The sequence below is a fragment of the Carassius auratus genome, chromosome 48 (assembly GCF_003368295.1).
Source record: "Carassius auratus strain Wakin chromosome 48, ASM336829v1, whole genome shotgun sequence".
Lineage (NCBI taxonomy): Eukaryota > Metazoa > Chordata > Actinopteri > Cypriniformes > Cyprinidae > Carassius > Carassius auratus.
In genome coordinates this window covers 1058238-1079339 of record NC_039290.1, presented here as the reverse complement: position 1 = coordinate 1079339, position 21102 = coordinate 1058238, and the positions used below count along the sequence as shown (strand labels likewise).

The 21102-nt window shown below is 36.3% G+C and overlaps 1 protein-coding gene across 6 annotated transcripts in view; it reads right to left on the bottom strand.

Annotated features, from left to right (window-relative positions):
• Window positions 1-17857, bottom strand: part of LOC113065442 (kinesin-like protein KIF1B) — a 36929-nt gene extending 19072 nt beyond the window's left edge. For 5 of the 6 annotated variants that reach the window (XM_026236679.1, XM_026236681.1, XM_026236680.1 and 2 more), the window contains exons 1-2: window positions 17570-17856; window positions 15005-15149 (exon numbers count right to left, since the gene is read on the bottom strand). In XM_026236679.1, coding sequence (XP_026092464.1) covers window positions 15005-15110 — 106 coding nt within the window. In that variant the 5' untranslated portion in view covers window positions 15111-15149; window positions 17570-17856. Of the gene's footprint in view, window positions 1-15004; window positions 15150-17569 lie in introns of all 6 variants that reach the window. The other variant, XM_026236677.1, reaches the window with a different exon arrangement.
• Window positions 17858-21102: the final 3245 nt, after the last annotated feature.

Sequence of the window (21102 nt, the reverse complement as noted above, 5' to 3'; positions counted from 1 at the left end):
GTTGACTGGCAGGGCTTCTGAGTGCATCTAGGCCTTGATTCGATCCAGACGAACGCATTCCACCGGCAGAGCGCAGGTTGGCGAGGTCAGTTGGCTGGGTGGGTGGAAAAAAACAGAAAGAGACTGACGAATGGGATGCACCCGTTGCTGTCTTAGTAACAATCCAAACAACAACATAACAACCTTACTTGTTCCCGCTGGAACAAAAATGACCCATCAGCCCAGAAATAGAGAAATGTGGTGTTTTTTTCCTCTACAAAGCATAGGTGGATGGAAGAATGAAAGGAAAGAGGTGTGGATTATACATAAAAAGTCAACAGTCTAATTAAGCATAAGGCTCTCTGCAGTCGATGAAGTGTGAGCCCCCTGCAATGACTAAATCCCCCAGCAGCACCTCTGGGAAACTGGCAAATCTCACAGTATTCATCTATTATTCAGTGGAAATGAGAGGGGATGGCTGGGTACTGAACCACTCGAATATGAGACTAGAAAGTATATAAGGAATATTCGAAATGGACTATCTGAATGCTGGTGAGATAACATAAAGAGGTGGTTAATTGCGATTTCACTTTTTTAATGTTAGTGTGTAATGTTGCTGTTTGAACAATCAATATCTGCAAAGTTGTAGCTCTGAAAGTTCAATGCAAACGGAGATTTTGTCTTTTAAAAGTCTGGCAGACATATTTGGACATTGGGCTCGTCTCATTAGTGTAACAGATATAAGACTCTGATTTAAACATATATAGCATAAATTGCAATAGAGTTGGTAAGTTAAATTATTTATGTGAATCACTTTAAACGTTTTACAAAAATAGGTTCAAAATTCTGATTCAACGATTCATTTGATTAAAAATCATTCTTCCCGGAGTTCAATTTTTACAGAACAATTGTGTGAACTTGATTATTTTGAACTTGACTTCAGCCAAATTTTCTTGCCTTAAACTTTGAATTTTCTCTTTTTTTTTTTTTTTGAGGATTGTAGCGTTTAGCATCAAAGCTAGTACAAGCCATTTCAAAGGATATACACAAATATTGAGATATTTAATATCAAAAGGCTAACAAAAAAAGATCTTATTAAGCTTTTAATTTTACTGTATGCTATACAATCTAGCTTTACTAGTTAAAAGGGTAGGACAAATCTGCAGGACCATCCACAGATTGTATCTTAAGTGTTTTCATGGAGAAAGCCTCTCTCTCAGAAAGCTTATTAGTTGCGTGTCTGTTTGGAAAGACAACCAATACGTTCCCAGGTTGGTGCAAGCAGATCCTTTCCTCAAGTCCTGCATCCTCACATGGTCAATGTGACGGAGGACCGGCCAATGTCATTCAAGAGAAACAGAGGCTAAATAAAGAGTGATTACACCTCTGAGCTAAAGCCAAATGGGAACTGGAGCAGTGAGTAAAACACAAAGGGATTTACATTACTGCAGTCATTCTTCCATTCTTTCCTGGAACTAAAGGCATAGAGGGACTATAAATGCCTCTCCCATCATGCACGGTGTTCACTATTCATATCAGAAAACTGATGAGAAGGGAAGATCAACACGGGGGTTAAAAGACGGGTGGACAAACGGCAAGCCTGGCACATGTGGGTCACTCATGTCTGTTTATGTATCATTCTAGAGCTTGTACTATATCTTATGATGCAGACAGGTTTCATTCTGCTATTTTCAATTGAAAGTAAATGTCATCTGCATCAAAATGTTATTCACTGAATGTGAATATTCAACTTCAAAGACAGATATAACAAATTTGCTATAACAAATTTACCGTTATTTTTGAAAAGGTCCTGTTCACAAATGAACTCTTTACGTTAATTTACCAGTAAAGTCTGTATGTGTGAAAGGAGCTAATGTCTCCTACATCGGCACTGCTTACGCAAGCCATAGAAAAAGTTACGTCTGTTCCCATGACAACCGCCACACTGAACAGTGGGGTACAGAAATAAGCACCATCATCAGTGTTGTTTAATTTAATTTCGTACTGCTTCCTCAAAGACATGGGCCTTGTTTTCATTTTCAGGCTTGAAATACAAAACCATATTATGTGACAATTCTAATACCATTAGACTGTTAAAAATTCACATATTCGTGGTTTCAAATCCCTTAAATCTGGCTGAACATGGAGGAGACTCCAAATGGAAGCATTAGGATTTGTAAATTAGACATTAAGCCAGACATCAGGCCTGTGAAGATTCGATATACATCAACAGTGAACCAAGCATAAATGAAAGTAAAACACTGTAACATTCTCTGCATAGTATGCAAGTATTCTTTATGCATGCGGAACCTAATACTATAGGAGCTGAAACAAACAGTGCCACAAAGGAGTGTAAAATAAAGAAATAAATATCAAATGACATATATTCAGTAAAATTAAAAGAAATTTCAAGTCCATAGGAAATACTGAGTACTATACACACTCAAAAAACAGCCTTAACAACCCGTTTTATGTACATATCTGAAAATAAACAACATCAGCTGGCCAAAGATAGTCTAGTCATGCCAACATCCTCAAAGCTGTGAATGACAGTTTGAAGCTAATATGAGGCGAATTGGTACAGAGGTGGTTGAAATGAGTGAATAAACTCAAAACAACCTTTCAATCCGTCCAATTATGTTTGGACAAAACACTTGAGCAGACCACAACCCATCAGCCAATGGAGAGCCGCTCATTAGGCAAATGCAAAACTAAACATGCTATCCACTCCTCCCAGACAAAGTCCTGACCCCAATCCCCGAACCTCCAGCTGAGGCCAACTTAAAGCCATGTGACTGCCAAAAACAAAGTCTGACTGGATGTTTAACTCACTTGCACGCACAAACACAACACTGGTTCGGCAGGATATTCCAGACAGAAACAATTATGCTAATTCTTACTTTCAATTGACAAACCAGCTCAAGGGTGGATAAAGTTGGCACAGCAAAAACACAAAAACGCACATGGTGGTTTTCCCGCTAGAATGCCAGGGTACTGATGCACAAAGACTAATGGCTTCCATCACTGTAGGAAACTCAAGCAGGAGGGATTTTAAATGAGCTCCCAGACTGCACCACCTGACCTGCGTGTGCACAGGAAAAGCTTAGAGGAAAGAATGAAAACCCCATCTGGCTGCTCAAAGTGTATCAACTTTCAGATGCGAGGATAAACCTGGGCTTATTTCAGATAGTGTGAGATGACCTGAGAATAGCGTTCATGCCTGGCCTAATGTGGTGGAATATGTGTCTCTAGCTTCGAACCCCATGAGACTTTGCTCTTTAATCCACAAGCAAATCAATATCCACAGTTAACAGCCCTGCAGTGGTTTTAAAAAGTCAGAATTATACTACAAACAAGAAAAAAACAGGCATTCAACTGTTGAAATATATCCTCAGGAGTACCATATGACAACAAGATGCATCCCAGTAGGGAAAGTACATTTTTAGCAGCCTGCAGAAAATATTCAGTTCAGCCCTGTTTCAGAAGAGTTTCTGTACTGTTGAATAACTGTTTCATTTGAAACGCAATGCAGGTTTTTACAATTAGCCAATTTATGTTGAACAAAAACAAAAAACACAACACAACACTAAAATGTAAAACATTTTAATAAATACAAAGACAAAAAAAAATCTATAATAAATTTGTGAAATATAAAACTTACAACAAAACAAAGAAAAAAAACTAAAAACAATAATATATATATATATATATATATATATATTTTTTTTTTTTTTTTTTTTTTTTTTATAAAACAACAAAACATTTACAAATAAAAGAAAACACTTCTCCCTGTGTTTATAGAGCAGTTTCTGTACAATTTATATATTTCTAATAAACGAAGACCAATACTGAGATAGCTAAATTAATTTCCACCTGCTAAGATTTACATCCAGAAAGGCATCTGCATGGGCATGAGTGCAGACACGCATCTGCACTGCTGTATCCTAAAGAGGAGAGCTTAAAGAGGACAGAGTGTTCCCTATCTGGAATGATCTATGAGCTGCACACCCATCTGCCTGTAGAGGCAGCAGAGAGCAAATGGAATGCTCCACATTCTTCTCATAGGTGCTAAAGATCGAAAGCAACCACAATCAATAATCATCCTGAAACCAGCAACTGCTCAGACTGTACAGCATATTCAACCACACGGGCTGTGCCCAGAAAAACCCTTGAGCAGTCTGATACTCCTCTTTAGACATTTCAAAGGTGAGGAACACAATAATACATTTACCTACATGCCAATAAAGAGATCTGTGGGCTGAGGCTTAACGTTTGGGACAAAGTATTAGCATATCAATGCAATGTTTCACTGAGCAATGAAAAATCAACTTGGACACAGATGTTGTGGTTAAACAAAAAAAAAAAAAAAAAAAAAAGAGGGGGACTTCCTCATAGCACTGCAAGTTCCTCATGAACAGTGTCCAACTGAATGATATCACAACAATAATATGTGTCAACCATCAGACGGTGCAATCTGAGAACAGTTTTGAGCAAAGGCCCTGGAGGATTCAAAGAGAGCCTGTAATGTGCATTAAGCTCATCTCCTCATTTCTAAGCAGTATTGGGCTCAGTTACTGCATTTGAGAAGTCTTAGCATGCTGTACATGCAGTTTTCATGTATTTTGGTTAAACAATGAAAACAGGATGAACAATACTGAGCTCAAGCACCACAACCAGAAAAAGCCAGGCCGTATTAAAACATGAGGTCACATGTTATGACTGTATAAAGGCCTATGGCCATCTTCAGAGACCTATGACATTGAAAATGGATGCAATGATACCATTTTTTCAGACCCAATCCGATACCGAAGATTTTGAGTATCTGCCGATACTGATCAAATCTGATACCAGCGCAGTTTTTATTTTTTTTTTATCAATGTACAATTTCTATACTTCTCTGTGTGGACCTGATCATAACTTTTTTGTGTGTTATACACAATCTACTACATATAAAAAACTTTATTTGAATGAAAATGAAATGAAAAAATATATAATCATAATCTATGACAAAAATACTATTATAAACTAGGTTAGCAGCAGCAAAAGATACTCTAGATTCTAGAAGAATCACGGGTGCACAATTTGATAAAATCTAGTAAAATTTTATTTACAAATTAACGTGAATAAGTCTAAAATCTGGTAAAATGTACACATTGCTCTCTGTATTTTTGTAAAATACGTTCATGTTCAATTATTTATATAGAAATATAAAAGACGTTTCTTTTAAATGTATAGTAGTAATAATGGCAGTAACATGTGACAGATAAGATAGAACAAGAAAGACTATTAATAATCTTTGATTGCGCAGAAAAGTATTGTAGGCCTAATACTAAAGGCGCCAATAAAGAGCTTCGTTTTGACTGTAGTAACCAAACGTGACATGCAGTTTGCTGAATGAAGGATGACAGACAGCGCAGTGGAAAGAAGAGTTTATGTGAACTGAATTTAATGACTTCAATTTTAATCTGTACCTCACACTGAACTATGGAACAGCTTCAGAAAACCTGAAATATGTGTACGAAAACATGTTGGTGCTTTATAATGTTTTTGTGCCTTTTGTGGGGCTCAACAATGACAATAGTATACACACAATATCGGATTTGGATCTGTCTCATCTGACCGATACCTGATCCACATAAAATGCCAGTATCGGAGCCGATACCGATCCCGAGTATCGGATCGATGCATCCCTACTTAAAATACACATTTTCTTTTCTTTTTAGGTAGAGGAAAGAAAGAGGAAGTATGCTTAGAGCTGGATTACTGTATATACACCATGCTACAAGAAGTATAATTAGTAATAATTTATAATGTTGTAATTAGAACATTTATAAATGAACATAAATATTAAATAAATTAAAAAATTAAAAAAATACTACATTAACTATTTCATTAAAAACAATAACAATGCTTTTGCAAAGATGCCAGATTTAATCATTTGTTATGCACAATCTAATAATAAAAAAACGTAAAAAATTATATTTCATGATACATGAGATTACTTATATTCAGCTATGATCCATTCATTTGATCAAAAGTGACAGTAAAGACTTAAATTGGTAGCCAATTTTTTTTTTAAAGATGATAAACTTTGTTCATTAAATAGTCCTGAAAAAAAAGTATAATAGTTTCCACAAAAATACCAAGCAGCACAACTGTTTTCCATATTGATGATTAATGCAAAAGAAATGAGTCTTGAGTACCAAATCAGCACGTCATAAAGGATCATGTGACACTGAAGACTGAAAATACAGCAGTCATCGCAGAAATAAACTACTATAGAATTAACATTTATTAAAACCGATGGAAGCTATTTTAAATTGTAGTATTATTTCACAATATTAAATGTGATCAATGCGGACAAGAAAAAGGTGCACAGATGAAAACTGAATGATTATCATCATCCAGCACTGGAGAAAATCATTAGAAAAGTGTAGCTCTTTTCAGCTGCAAAGATGATGTCCGGAGTGCCCAGTCTATTTCTGTAGCACCAGATGGCAGGTGCTCCCTCACATACTGACAGCTACTCAACCAAAGGAAGGAATGGGCAGGTTTCTGATCTTAGACCTTAGACCGTCACATTACACTCTGCAAAACAGCATGGGACACGTGCCATGTACACACACACACGCACACACACTCTTACATATGTGGACTGTGAACTATTTATGTGATTTTCAAACTGATCTTATTATGAATTCTTGAAGCACAGCCGAGTTCATGTCAGCACTGTATATAAAGTGTGACAATATGTGCTTGCAAGCATACACAAACATACTGTACACAAGAGAAAACAGCATCAGGTTCAGAGCAGCATATTATGTCAGTGAGTAAGAGTCTAAGTGAGTGAATGACACCTCTATGGTTTCAGTCAGGACCAGCAGACCTGTTAGAATAAATCACTATTCATGCCAATGGAAAGGGGAAAGTCCAGGAAGCTGAACTAATTTTACAGATCACCAGTTAAGCATAGGCCAATGAATAAAGACTGCTGACTTTGAGAGTTTAGAAGAGTGGCGCTCGCTAAATGAAGTCTGTGAAGCTTAGCAGAGAATTGCAAAGCAGAGGGCTTATACATTTCATACAGCAAAATGGAAAATATTTCCATGACATTCTAACATTTGCAGATGGAGAGTGTACCAGTGAAATGTAAGTAATGCATTAAGGAAAACAGCACATATCAATCACATTATCACATTAACAGCACGAGTAGCATCTCCATCATCTGACGGGACGAGCCACTTTAAACTATACGTTACAAAACTATAACCTATACTATATCTTACAAGTTTTTAAAGCCCTTAATATAAAGCTAGTCACATGTTTAGAACAAACTGGATGTTGCACTTCTCTGCAGCAGCTCAGTCTGTGTCCTCCACTATATTTTTTAGATACGCTCATGTCAAACTACTGTATATCAATATAAACTGTTTTGCCTCATACTGTATAATTTCTAGAAAAATACATCGATGTATTGTACAAACTCGATTTACCGCCCAGCCCTATTTGAGAGTACCTTATTAATTAATATATCTAATAATCAGGTGGAACTGTGAAATAAAGGAATTAAAATGTATACAAAAAGTATTATAACGATTGCTTTGATATTATTAGTAATAGAAAGTCAAATATAAGAATATTTTCTTGCTTGCCGTCGGCATTCAGCAAATACGCATTTATATAATTTAAACAAATCTTTGAATGACTAATGGACACTTAATTTCACAAACCTTGCAGACTTAGTCGAATAAAAAATAAATGACTAATATTATAAATGGCATGACCTCACATTCTTAAATGGCCCAACAGTAGTTACATAAGAATACGAAATAATGGAAAAATTATCCTATTAATACATTTCTATCAAAAATAAATATATTTATCATAAATACAATATTATTACTATTATTATTCATTTAAATGATTGTCTATTATTTAGAGAAGATTTATTGAAAATCAATGCAATAACTAAGCTACAAGTAAGACCATGATACACATTCTTCGACTGCTGAATTTCAGAGCATGAATTCCTAATCCTAGATGACTAATAACACAATTCCAACTTCTAATGAACTGCGGAAGTGATTAATTGAGCCCATATCTTTATCTCCATGCTCATGTGTTTGTGTATACTCTAGGTTAGCTGAAGGGCATTAGCACGGCATGTGATACCACAATTTTCAATATGAGTGCGGACCAGGCCTCCAACTCCAGACAGAGTCCAGATCACAGGTACACCATGCCAAATGACTGGCGCCCAGGACAGACTCAATCTTTTTCTTCTAAATTCTGCTTTTCATTGCCATGAATAATACAGAATGAATAAAAGTAGCGGCCATGACTAGCCGTGCCTGGACTACAAAGCTCTGTCAGTGCTGTCAAGCTCACATTCAGTTCCCAGTTCACAGTGGTTCTAAGACAGAAACCAGCACTTTGTGCGCATTTATAACACATATGCATGTTCATGGTAAATGGTCACATGGCATGCAAATAAACAAATAAAATATTTTATCTTTTTTGGTAAGCATTTTATTTTCATTGTTTTTTTAAAATAGTTTATCATTTTTTTTATTAAATATTGAGCAGCAAACTCTTAGTCATGTGATGTGGATGGAGAACTGCTTTTGGGTCCTAATTTCTTCCTCTTTGCAGTTGTCTATGCATCCATATCTTTATAGCATTAGAAAAATCCCACTGTTGCGAGCACAAGGAAGGCTGTAATGCTCTCTCACGCTCTGATGCATGTGACTGAGGCTGGGATCCCTCACCCGCCCCCCGGCTCATCTCATCCCTGCTCCACTCCAGCAGGAGATCAGCCCAGACCTACTATATGGGTAATTACAGATCAGACTGGCAAGAAAAAAAAACAGCTGGCTTCCCTGTACAAGAAAATGTCCTCCTCAGTATAAATAGATTATCCCTGGATGACAAGATAACTGCATTTACATAGAAATTCATCCATAAGATTTGTGAAATCAATTAATAATAAGGTTTTGCTAAAATCTACTGATTACTGATTAATCTGTGATATAATTAGGGGTGTGACGGTTAGTATATAACCGTGAGACCGGCGGTTATAGTTGAACACCGTCATTAGAACTCTATAACCGCCAAAACCGTGTCATTAAAATATTTTTTACAAACATTTTTTATCAAAAATTATTTTCATTTTTTAGATAGGATCATAAGATGCGCAATATATCGGGAGACATGGTTTTTACCACTTAATGAAGTTTTGTAAATCGTCAGACATGATATTTACCACTTCGTTAAATTTTGCTTTGTAGAAAACCTTTCTTAAAAATGAATTTCGTTTTGTACAAATTTTATCTTAATTTTAATAAATGTTTCATCAACCAATTGCATGTATTTTAATAAATAAAAAGCAAATATAGCAGACAATGATAACCGTGACGCGTTCACTTGCACTGCACTGTGAACTAGAGCACATCTCATCGTAAATGAAACTCAGCGTAGGCCTATGCCTCATACATTAGCATTACATATCTTTGCTGCATCGTTTCTAGAACAGACAATGGCTTTTTTTTGCGGCTTTGAGGTCTGAAATCTCTGCCCCTTTACCGCTGACACGGAGTTAACCCGCTATCTCCAAGAACAACCAATTGACTCTACGGTAGATCCACTAACCCCCCCGTCCCGACGGTTATGTTATGAACCGTCACATTTGACTCACGTCATAACCGTCATCACCAATTCTGAAACCGGCACACCCCTAGAAATAATTATTGATTACTCATTCTTAAAAAAATGCTGGTTTAATCGATTATCAAAATGTGTTATTTGTTCTCAAAGTTTGTTGCAGCCCAATAAGACAATGTACTTTGGAAATACAAGAGTACTTCTAGTATCAGGAGTCAGGAGAAACAACAAATCTGTGATGACGGTTATGAATGTGAGGCCACTTCAGTCTCTCGTCACTCACATTTCATATATCCACATGCTGCTGTGGTCTTGAAGTGTTTATGAGCCTGTAAGCATCTACAGCTGGTCAAAGAGACCCAACTTATGCTATTAATGAGATTTTACTTTTGGCCTGCAGTAAATCACAAACATTTGCTTCTCAGAGCCACTACTGAAGATGTGGTGGGACATATATTACTACATCAGATCATGGAACATCAGTAGAACTATCATCAATTTATGCGGATTAACTGTCTTGTTTGTCTTTTTTTTTCAGATGTTCATTTTTAATTCTTTGTATACAAAGAGAAGCCCTGATAAAAAGCAGACAGCAAGACACCTCACTATGTTTTGACATACAGCCAGAGTTTAAGAGTTACAGACGGTGAGTGACCAAGGAGACAAATGTAACAAGACATCAGCCAGCTACTTGACGGCTGGTAAAAGACTGAGGTGTCCTGTTGTTGGTTCGCAACAGCTGTTCTACATCTGACCCTTTCTCTCTTGCAAGCATCACACTTTGAGCAGTAGCAAAAACGGAAGCTAAATGGGAAACAGCTGACAAGAAGGGCAGAAATGAGACAGTACGGAAAAAGCAGAACTACCAAATTACAAGGAGAAGGAAACCTGAAGCCACATTCCTGGATGAAACAACTTAATCATTACAAAAAAAAAAAAAAAACTAAATTAGAGCAGTCACGATCATGAAATGACAGCTGGATTAACAGGAATAAAATATTTACAACTACACTCCAGCAAATCTATATAATAATAATATAGAATTATAGAGACCAAACAATAATATTTATTGTTATTAGTAGTTGTAAGCAGTAGTAGTATGAATATTATAATATCCTGCAAAAATACAGTTCCATCTTTTACTTTCACTTTCATTTTAAAAAGGTCTGATTGTAATGGCTAACAACATTTTACATTATTCCAATATAAACATTTTAGCTTTAGGTTTTAGGTTTAAAGCATTTCATCCAAGACACTGGTAGCACACAATGACCAAATACTGGAAAAACTAAGTAATTATACCATTTCAAGCATATTATCTGCATTATATTTTCTGTACAAAAAAATAATAATAATATCAGCTGCATATTCGCAGATACCGATATATCGGCCATTAATATCGGCAAAACTATATATCGGCTGGACTCTAATAAAAATAGAAACCCAAATGCAATGCATTCACAATGCACGTTGAAGCCTTTTTATACGTTCATGTGACTATGACACTTTGCACATTCTTCACATTTCCAAGTACATTTGGAGAGTTCACTACACTATTACACCAAACTGGAAATATCAGTGCTGACAGGCCTACCTTACATAATTCCACAATCATTAGCATCACTTTACAGTACTTAGATTATATAAATCCAAATAGTAAATCCAAACATAAATCAAGTTCACTAACCAAGGTTTCTTATGATACAAAGATGACAGTAAAAAAAATAAATGCCAGAAGAAATCTGAAACGTCTGGAAAGAATATCAATGAATATTTTTGATTTGAACATCTTCAAATAAAATAAAAGTAGATTTTCAAGTAAATTGAAAATTTGATTAGAATCACTAAATTTCTCCATACTGAAAAAAACAGATACTGAATTAAGTGACCGGTGTAGCTATAATCTGCATGGGGAAAAGTGACATTTTGAGTGGAAGCCCATGCAACTGTAAGGGTCACTGGGATTAAGAGAGGAGTGTGGTGACCTCAGGCACGCTCACAGGATTACATCTGTATTCAGGTCAATCGTTTCTGTCTGCACTTAAAGCCCAATAGCAAGATGACCTTCCCAGTGTCAGAAGAACCACAGCAATCTATGATTTCTTATCACCTCTCTCCCTCTCTCAATCAATCAATAAAAGCTCTTCTGTCTCTCGATTTCAGTGTGCAAAGCTCTTCTAACTCTTCCCCTTCCGTGTCTGTGCAGGCGGTCCCCAAGGGTCTGTTGTCAGGATGACTCCATCTACGTGCACAGCAGAGCTGAAACAGTCTAAAATAAGAGGTCAGAGTAACATTAGCTACAGAGAGCCCATTTTACATACCAACTCCAATTCCATATGCTGTTAGAACTGTTGCTATGCTGTTGCTAAAGTCTTCTATGTGGTTGTTAGGGCATTATGATCAGTTACTCATCAGTCAAATTATTCCATCCTCCAGCCTCTATGATATTCTAGTGTCTAGATTTAGCCTAGCCCCCATTTCAGTGCTGGTCTATAGGATTTATCTGCTAATTTTATCATCAGCCGGGGAAATCCCAAGCTTAAAAAAGCATCAGCACACCTCTCTTCAACAAGATGGATGAGCTGCTCTGTCAAATGATGTGAGATGTTACTTACTTGTAAAAATCTAATACTGATGATAAGGGGTGGATTGTATGAACTAATCGTATATACAATCGTTTTATATCACATTAACAATATCACAATAGAGTTCATTTTGGCGCAAATTCAACCCCAAAATGTTTAATATTGCATGATTTTGTAAAGTCTAATTTTCAAAACTGTACAGACTACTAACTCAAAACAGTAACACACTATAGGCCTTTAAATGACTAGAAGAGCCACACTTAAAACCACTGGTAAGCTGCGGTCACATTTCGGTGCAATTTTGCATGTGAAATGGTGTAGTAAAATGGAGCACAACTCACAAACTCACTTTCAAATCTTGGAGTTTTCTGTTGGTCAACAGGGTGAATCAACCAATTTGAACCAGTTCCAAGTTCGGCATGGGGAGATCTTTCACACTCAAATTCCCAATTGTGTGGATTCCTATTGATATTACTTGATATTGTTGATTTGGCCAATAACAATTCACTAATCAATGATAATGTGACTGCACTTTTAAAAAGACAATATGCACACTGGACAAGCATGGTACACTGACACACGGTTTCTGTTATAATTATGGCATCCTCCATCTAAAAATGTTAATTCTGTCATCATTTGCTCACACCTTTATGACTTTCTTCTTTGGAACACAAAAGAGGATATTTTAAGGAACATTGGGAACCAAACAACATTGGGGGTATCTTATCCCTTTAATGAATCTGTCTACCATCAGAGAGGTTTCAAATTCTCCCCACTCAATAATCCTCGCTGATATTTGCTCAAGATACCACTGCTAAAGATGGAAAGAGAGATGAGTTTCCATTCCCTCAACAGTTTTCCTTCATAAAAGGAAAGGTCACAATAGCAATAGATTCAGTGCATTGTGGATGAGGCAAGAGGCAAAGACTCACACTGCAAAATCTCTCAAGAGAGATCTGAGAGAGAAAGGGTTTTACAGGTTTAATCTCCATACGACCCAATGCTTAATATCTATTCTCTTAAAAACAACAGAAATGATTGACAGGATTCAACTTCACTCCACTCAAGTAAACATCCAGATACTTTTCTAGAAACAGTCATTATACATCACATAAAGTGCTGAGAAATGGCTATAAATCTATTTGATTCCATTCAGAACGAAAAAAAAAAAAAAAAAAAGATTTTATACACAAGGTATAGTGGGCAAGTACAACCATTTAAATGGAACTAATCAAACGTAGGTTTGTTAAACGTAAACTAGTGATTAAAGTGATTAATATTATCTAACATCATTAGTGACCTCAGCAGTTTGTTTTAAGTTTATGTCTTGTCACTGCGGCTGGACAGGGCATCACAATATGTTAAGGGGCATAACATTTCCGTCACATGCTTGAGGTATTCGGCCAATCACAACGCGCTGGATAGCTGGCCAATCAAAGCACACCGCACTTTTCAAACAGATCGATTAAAAAACGAAGCGTTTCAGAAGGCGGGCATACAGAAGAAACAATAATGTACAGTATGTGGAAAATAATGCGAACCTTCGCATAAACATTTCATTACACCAAATAATGTTCTTTTTAGCAGCATCATATGACCTCTTTAATTACTTTATATCTGCTTCAGCATGAATGGAGAGAGCATCTTGAATAGGTACACATCATGGTACAAGAAAAACATACAGACCAGACAAACATTAATTTTAAACAAGCAGTCTAAGTGGTGGCCATCACCTTGGTTACCACGTCCCAGAGCAAACAAAACCCTTCTGAGAGCAAACATTAATGTCATTCTGCTTCTCGCTGTGTGTATTTGTCACGAGCATCCTTGACAGTCCTGCACTGTAATAAGACAACATTCCCAGCATACTGTCTGCAGTAGTGTCCTAATGAAGGGGGAGGGCCATATGCCAACCTCACGCTCCGGTTTCAGTACGCAGTCTGCGCATGTGCTCTAGAGAGCTGTGTGACTGCAGTCTGAGCTCTACTTTCTGTGAAACTCCCTATACGCTCAGGCTTTCTCTCAGGTGACCTTGTACGCCCTACATCCCCTTTTGTTTACCATGGGGTTAAGGCCAGCTATTGGTAAATAATGAGTATGTAAATGAAGAAAATGTGTTTGGTGTTACAAAAGCGTCTCTCGAATCCTAACCATTCAGAATGAGATAACACCACTATTTAAAAGATGAATGTGTTAATGCTCTGGAACCTAGCAGCATTTGTGAATTGGTTTCTGACTGCCCAGAATCCAACTAAAATATAACAACATACCAGAGTATTAAACCTGTCGGTAAAATAAGATTTGAAAGGAATGTGCAATAGATCATCCTTCACGAGATTTGTAGAGTCAGAAAGTTACAACTGGGTAAAATACTGATTTTTTTGGCATATCATCTTCATTTTATTCTGATTTTAATTCATTCCTCAAATCCGGTGTTTACTGTACAGCAGCAACCAAACGACTCTTATGAACCAGTTCATTTAAATTGAAAAATAAACATTAAAAATAAACACACCTTTATGATAAAGGTGTGTAAAACTCTTTAAGTTAAAAAATTATACTCAAAGTTTCAAACAGAGTATCAATACCATTTCTACTCTTTCTTTTTGGTCACTACTGTTGCATTATCAATCATCAATGCCATCTCCCTCTGAACATCTCATACGGTAAAGCCAAAAGCATAAAATAAACTATCACCTTGTCTGAAGATAAGTGACCAAATATGAGAAGCTTATAAATCAAACAAAGTATGAGAGCCAAAGAGACAAGTATATACTTACTGGTGGAGTTCCCTTGCATCTGTATAATGCATTTTGATTCTTTGCTGGTCTCTCTTGAGTTGAAGGGCCGAACTCTGACAGCCACTTTCACCGAGGCGCCAGACATGGTTGAAGCTGCTGTGATTCAATCCCACAGAATGTTCTCCTGCAAAAAGAAACAGAATGTTTTTCTTTTCCAGTGCCCCAAACTATTGGGCTAAAGGTACAATAACACATTTGACAGAAGTTATCCAGATATATACAAAGTGTTCCATTTATGCAATGATGCTAGAGGTTATTGGGCATTTTCTTGAATTACAGCACACTGTGAACACACACCCGGAGCAGTGGGCAGCCATTTATGCTGCAGCACCCGGGGAGCAGTTGGGGGTTCAGTGCCTTGCTCAAGGGCCCCTAACTTGTGGTATTGCTGGTCCGGGATTCGAACCAACAACCCTAGGGTTAGGAGTCAAGCTCTCTAATCAACCACTAGGCCACGACTTCCCCTACTACATATATTCCATGGCTACTACATTATATTCAATATATGGATGTCTAGGGCCTCTAAATTATCAAAATGGTCAATACCTTGCGGAGAACCAGTTGACAATTTTCTACATGCCTTCTGCCCTCTGATTGATATTTCTTTTTTTTTAGCAAGTACAATTCTAATAATAAAACTCTACAAAAATGCCCACCTTTAGGTTGTGGTACGCATGTCTTTCTCCTGCAAAATCTTTTTATGGAGTAGACTTAAGGATAACTTTTAAATATTAATTTTTCAAGATGAACAGGCTTTTGAAGAACATTTATGTGTACATCTGACAATTATCATTGTATTGCATTGCATTATATGTTTGTCCCCCACAATAACATAAAACTAAACGTTTGTATAACCCAAAATTATGTATCAGTCACATCAGAAGAGTTAATATATTTGGGCAGGTGACATGACATTTCAAGCATATTCAGCAAAATGCTTTTTAGCAAAATAACAATATTGAATATCCATACTATAAAAAATATTTCCAACAAAGGACCATTTAAAGTGGTATTACAGAATGTTTAACTAGTAAAAAAAAAAAAAAAAAAAAAAAAAACATAATTGACATTTCAAAGAAAGAAAGAAAGAAATGTGACGGGAGCAAAATATACACTTTCCCTATATGTAAATATTTAACCAATCTTAATATTTAATATGAAAATGTCCTTGTCTGTTATATGTCAATAGCCCATTTACCATATCAAATGTCCAGTGGTCAAGAGCAATAGCATAATATGCAGGTAAATATCCAACACACAGTTACAGATGATCAGGAATATTAGATGGTTCCTTCACGGACTCATAAACATGGCTGCCGTTCGCCTGCAGCAGCAGGGCTGGGCCTATTCACACGCTCACTACACTAGTAAACACATCTGATCTGTCTAAATGACACCCGACTCTTATGACATATCACAACGCATGCATTTGACACATTAGGCCTGTTTGTTCATGTAGAAATGCAAGTATCACTTATGGGCGTGACATCTGTTATTATGCATTGGTTTAATCGACCGGCTCTGGGTTATAACGAATCTGACAATGCAGCAATTATTTTTGAAGTTCCAGTCTCTTGAGTATGACAGAACATTGAATAGTCCGCTATACAATAACATGACACCAAAAAAGATGATATTTTAATCCTTGCCCTTGTAACGTCAGTGGTTCATTTAATTAAAGGCATACGCCCATGAAATGCAATCTGCCGGAGAAAACATAAGTATGTCTACTTCAGGGAGGTAAAGAACACTTACTCTTCCATCTATTTTTATATAAGCTAAGTACACTAAAACAATGAAACAACATAACAAAAAACGTTTATCTGCTTCAGTGTATAATAAAGTAAATTATATTTACAACATATTCGGCGTTGTCATAGCTGCACTATCATAATGGTCTGCTACAGAGATCAAATTAATCAAAACGTTTAAATAATCTAAAACAAAAACAAGTGTTACAGTATAATCGTATGATGTCGCCTCCTTTATTGATCTCATGTAACGATGTCCGATTTGAGAACAAATCGTTCTTTTGAATCTCTGCTGAGAACCGGTTCTCCAACCGGTATGAACGACTCTGTCACGAGTAAAATTGGTCCGGACGGGTCTGGAGCTGGAGTCAGAAATCACGCACTGACTGGAACAACCCAGAATTGTTTTTTCCACTGATCCATAATCAGCCGAGAACGACAATCGAGTTTACAAAGTACTGATTCGGCCTGAGCCGGAGCTGTTCAAAAGAACCGATTCTTGGAAATGTGCCGAACTTCCCATCACTAACTCGGACGTCTTTCTATGAACTCGGTGACTTTCTTTGCATAACTCACATATGGTTTTGTCATTTTGATAATTTGTTTTCAATTATCAATAAAAGATAATACAATTAAGTGTATAATACCACAATTAAGTTTAAGGTCAACTGCAATAAGAATCAAAACATTTCGGTAAACATCCATTAGCATTCCCAAACCCGACTCGGGCGATGTATGCTCAAACTCAAATGTACAAATAATACAATCAAAATTTAAAAAAGACGGCACTTACTGCTATATATCCACAAGTAGAGACGACTAGAACCGCATAGAAATCCTGCACGATGCCAATTCTCCAATGACGTCTACAACCAGCAGCAAAAATCAAAAAAGATTAACGGTTAAGTTTCTGATAGTTCCTTTTTTGTTATATACACCCATTATAGCTGCGTCTCATTCTCCAGCACCGCGCAAGATGCTTGCGTTTCTGATATATTTAGTTAGGCTGATGCTGGTGTCGTTGAACCGTTCCCCTCGCAGGCTTAGGATATGGATGAATGCCTTGATTTACTGAAATGATTACGTCAACTGCCCTGTCAACATCGTGAATGACGGCCCTTCTGGCCAATAAAAATGAAGTATTTTGTGAGTCATGCGATGTGTTGCCAATGAGAACGCTGGAAAAACTAAGGTGGGCAAGGCAGCTGTGACGTAATACTGCAGGTCGCATACGATCCGCTGTGGCGTGGCATCGGACAACAAAAAAGTGAAGAGCGCCGCCTAGTAGAAATATGGATAAAACAGGGCTAGCCGCCTGTAATTTAAGCGCTAACTTAAAAATGAACACAAAGAGGTGATCGTGCCAACGTTCTTTCAAAATGTTATTATTATAATCAACTTAAGTTCTAAAATCAAGTCGCGAAACTTGAATCCTCTCAAAATATACAACACAATATAAAAAGATAATTTTCTGAGAGCAATGAATTAAAATAGAAGCTGCTACATATACCACATTTAAAATGTTTTCTAGACTATCAATGATATATTAATAATATATTATATTTTATTTTATAACGCGGTTAGATTAAATTCTGCCCAGGACTTTTATAGTTAACTACCACAAATAGCATATTTTTACTTGAAATAAACATTAAATAAAATTAAAAAACCCACTGTTTTAATTAACAAAAACATATTTGATGTACTAAATTAAATAAAGCTGAAACATAAAACTAGAAACATTTAAAAAAGAAAATAAAAATGATTAAAAAAACTTGAAATGGAAAATATTTGCTTAAAAAAACATTTTAAAATATTGTACAATTACACAAAAAAACACTCTGAACTCAATAAATGAATAAAACCATATTATTCAATGAACTGAAATCAATCTAGACCTAACAGCTAATGTTTTGCAAAACATGTGGCTGATGAATTTAACAAGTCAGGAAGAGCAAAAACAAAAACAAATTAAAGCTGCAAGCAGCATTTACCGGGGTTCAAGCACATTAAGGCCTCTGAGGTGGTCTGAGCCAACCTGGACGTATGGATGACCGTTAAACACATCCAATATGGAGAATAGGCTGACAGACAGACACACGCACTGAAATTAAATGATTAAACTAGTTTTTAAGAGTTTGGATGTCATTTTCAGGTTTCACTGTAATCATAATGTGGCAAAATTTTAAAAACTGATAAGTCTGTATGAAGAAAATTGAAAACTTTAACAGTGAGATTTAAAACGTTGCAACAGTGGGTTTTTTTTTATTGTTTGGGCATGAATTCATAAATCTTTTCAAAAGTACTGTTTCAATTTGCAGAATGAGCCCATTAGTGGTCTTCCGCTGCCATCTAGTGGTTATAAATTGCATTTACTCAAACAACACTGTTTTTAAACATAACTGTTATAGTATAGTGTTATGTTTTTTGCCCAATCTCTCTTAAATTTTACATACTTGTTTAGGATGAAATTAGGCATTATTTTACACAGTTTTGATAATTTGTGGGCTTTCTGTTTGTATTAATAGGCCTTTGTGTACACTATGAAAAGAACATATTATAAAATTACTGGTTTATAGTTGTCCAAATAAAATTGTTCAACATGTTTTTGATAATTATTGACCTTCAGAGTCTAGAGAATTGTACTTCAGTGGTTTTATTGATTTAATTTTCAGCTTAAAGCCTTGGACTACTTTGCCAAAGTAACTTTTTTAAATAATCTTCAATATTTAATTAACAGCTTTATTGACAACATTGGTCCCAGAAGTTGTTCAGAATGAGGAGATCTATCATATGATATGAAGATCTAGTGTTTATGTGAATATATGAGCATTTTCAGACAATTTGAGGCCATTTACCATGTAAATCTTATGTTTTGAGAACTTTTCTACTGTTATAGCGCCACCTATGGTCCGATCTCCATGAAAATTTGCATGGTTGTTAAGGGTCAGCTGTTACATGTTTTCTTCAAGTTTCATAAAGTTTTGAGTTTTCGTTTAGGTTTTATATGCTTTTGGGTATTTTGGTCACGCCCCTTTTCTAATTTAGCCAGTTATAGCTAACCAAAGGACAAAATTCTGAAAATTTTTTGATAATTATTGATCTAGAGAGTCCAGAGAAAATTACTGCAGTGGTTTGGTTTCGATCGGGTAAAAAACCTGGGACTAGTTCGCAAAAGTAGCTTGTTGACATATTTGTGAATTGCAATTGAACGATTTGATTGACATATTCGCTCCTTGAGGCAAAGTTGTTCACAAAGAGGAGATCTATCATATGATATGAAGATCTAGTGTTTGTGTGAATGTATGAACATGTCCAACAAATTGTGATCATTTTCTATTGAAAATGTGTGTTTTTGAGGCTTTTTCAAATGTTATAGCGCCACCTATGATCCGATCTCCATGACACTTTGCATGCTTGTTAAGAGTCACCTATTACATGTTCTCACCGAGTTTCATAAAGTTTTGAGTTTTCGTTTAGGTTTTATAGGCTTTGGGGTGTGTTTGGCCACACCCCTTTTCTAAATGACTGATTTAAAGCTAGCCAAACGACAAAATTCAACATTTTTTTGATAATTATTGATCTAGAGAGTCCACAGAATATTACTGCAGTAGTTTGGTTCCGATCGGACAAAAAACCTAGGACTAGTTCGCAAAAGTAGGTTTTTAACATATTTGTGAATAACAATTGAACGATTTGATTGACAGCAATGGTTCTTGAGGCAAAGTTGTGCATTATGAGGAGATCTATCAAATGATATGCATATTGTGTTGATATGTGAAACACCACGTGATTACAGAGCCATAAAACTCGTTAGCGCCAACTAGTGGCCGATTTCTTTCAAAATTTTTACAGACCTTAAGGTTCATGAGTCGAACGTACCCAGCGAGTTTCGTTCCGATCAACATCCGTTAACCCTTTCAAATAGGTGCTTAAAATTGTTTGGCCAATGGCGGCTATGTTTTTTGAGATATGCAAATGTCCTCATAGGTACTTGTGCCCCTTCAGACCAAGACACTGCATACCAATTTTCAAGTCGATCGAGCCAACGGTTGCCTAGTTATAGCCATTTATGTGTTTTTTCTATCTTATTGCGCCCCCAAGTGGCAGAGATGAGCAATTTTTTTGATTTGACCAAAGATTGAGCTCATACATATGTGTACCGAGTTTGGTGAAGATATCTCATTCCGTTCAAGAGTTATAGTTAAAATAGCATTTGGCTAACGTCAGCATAGACGCTTTTTGGCATACTGTTTCGCGTAAGAATTGAAATTTCAACTTTTTTTTGATAATTATTGATATTGAGTGTCCAGGGAATATTTCTGA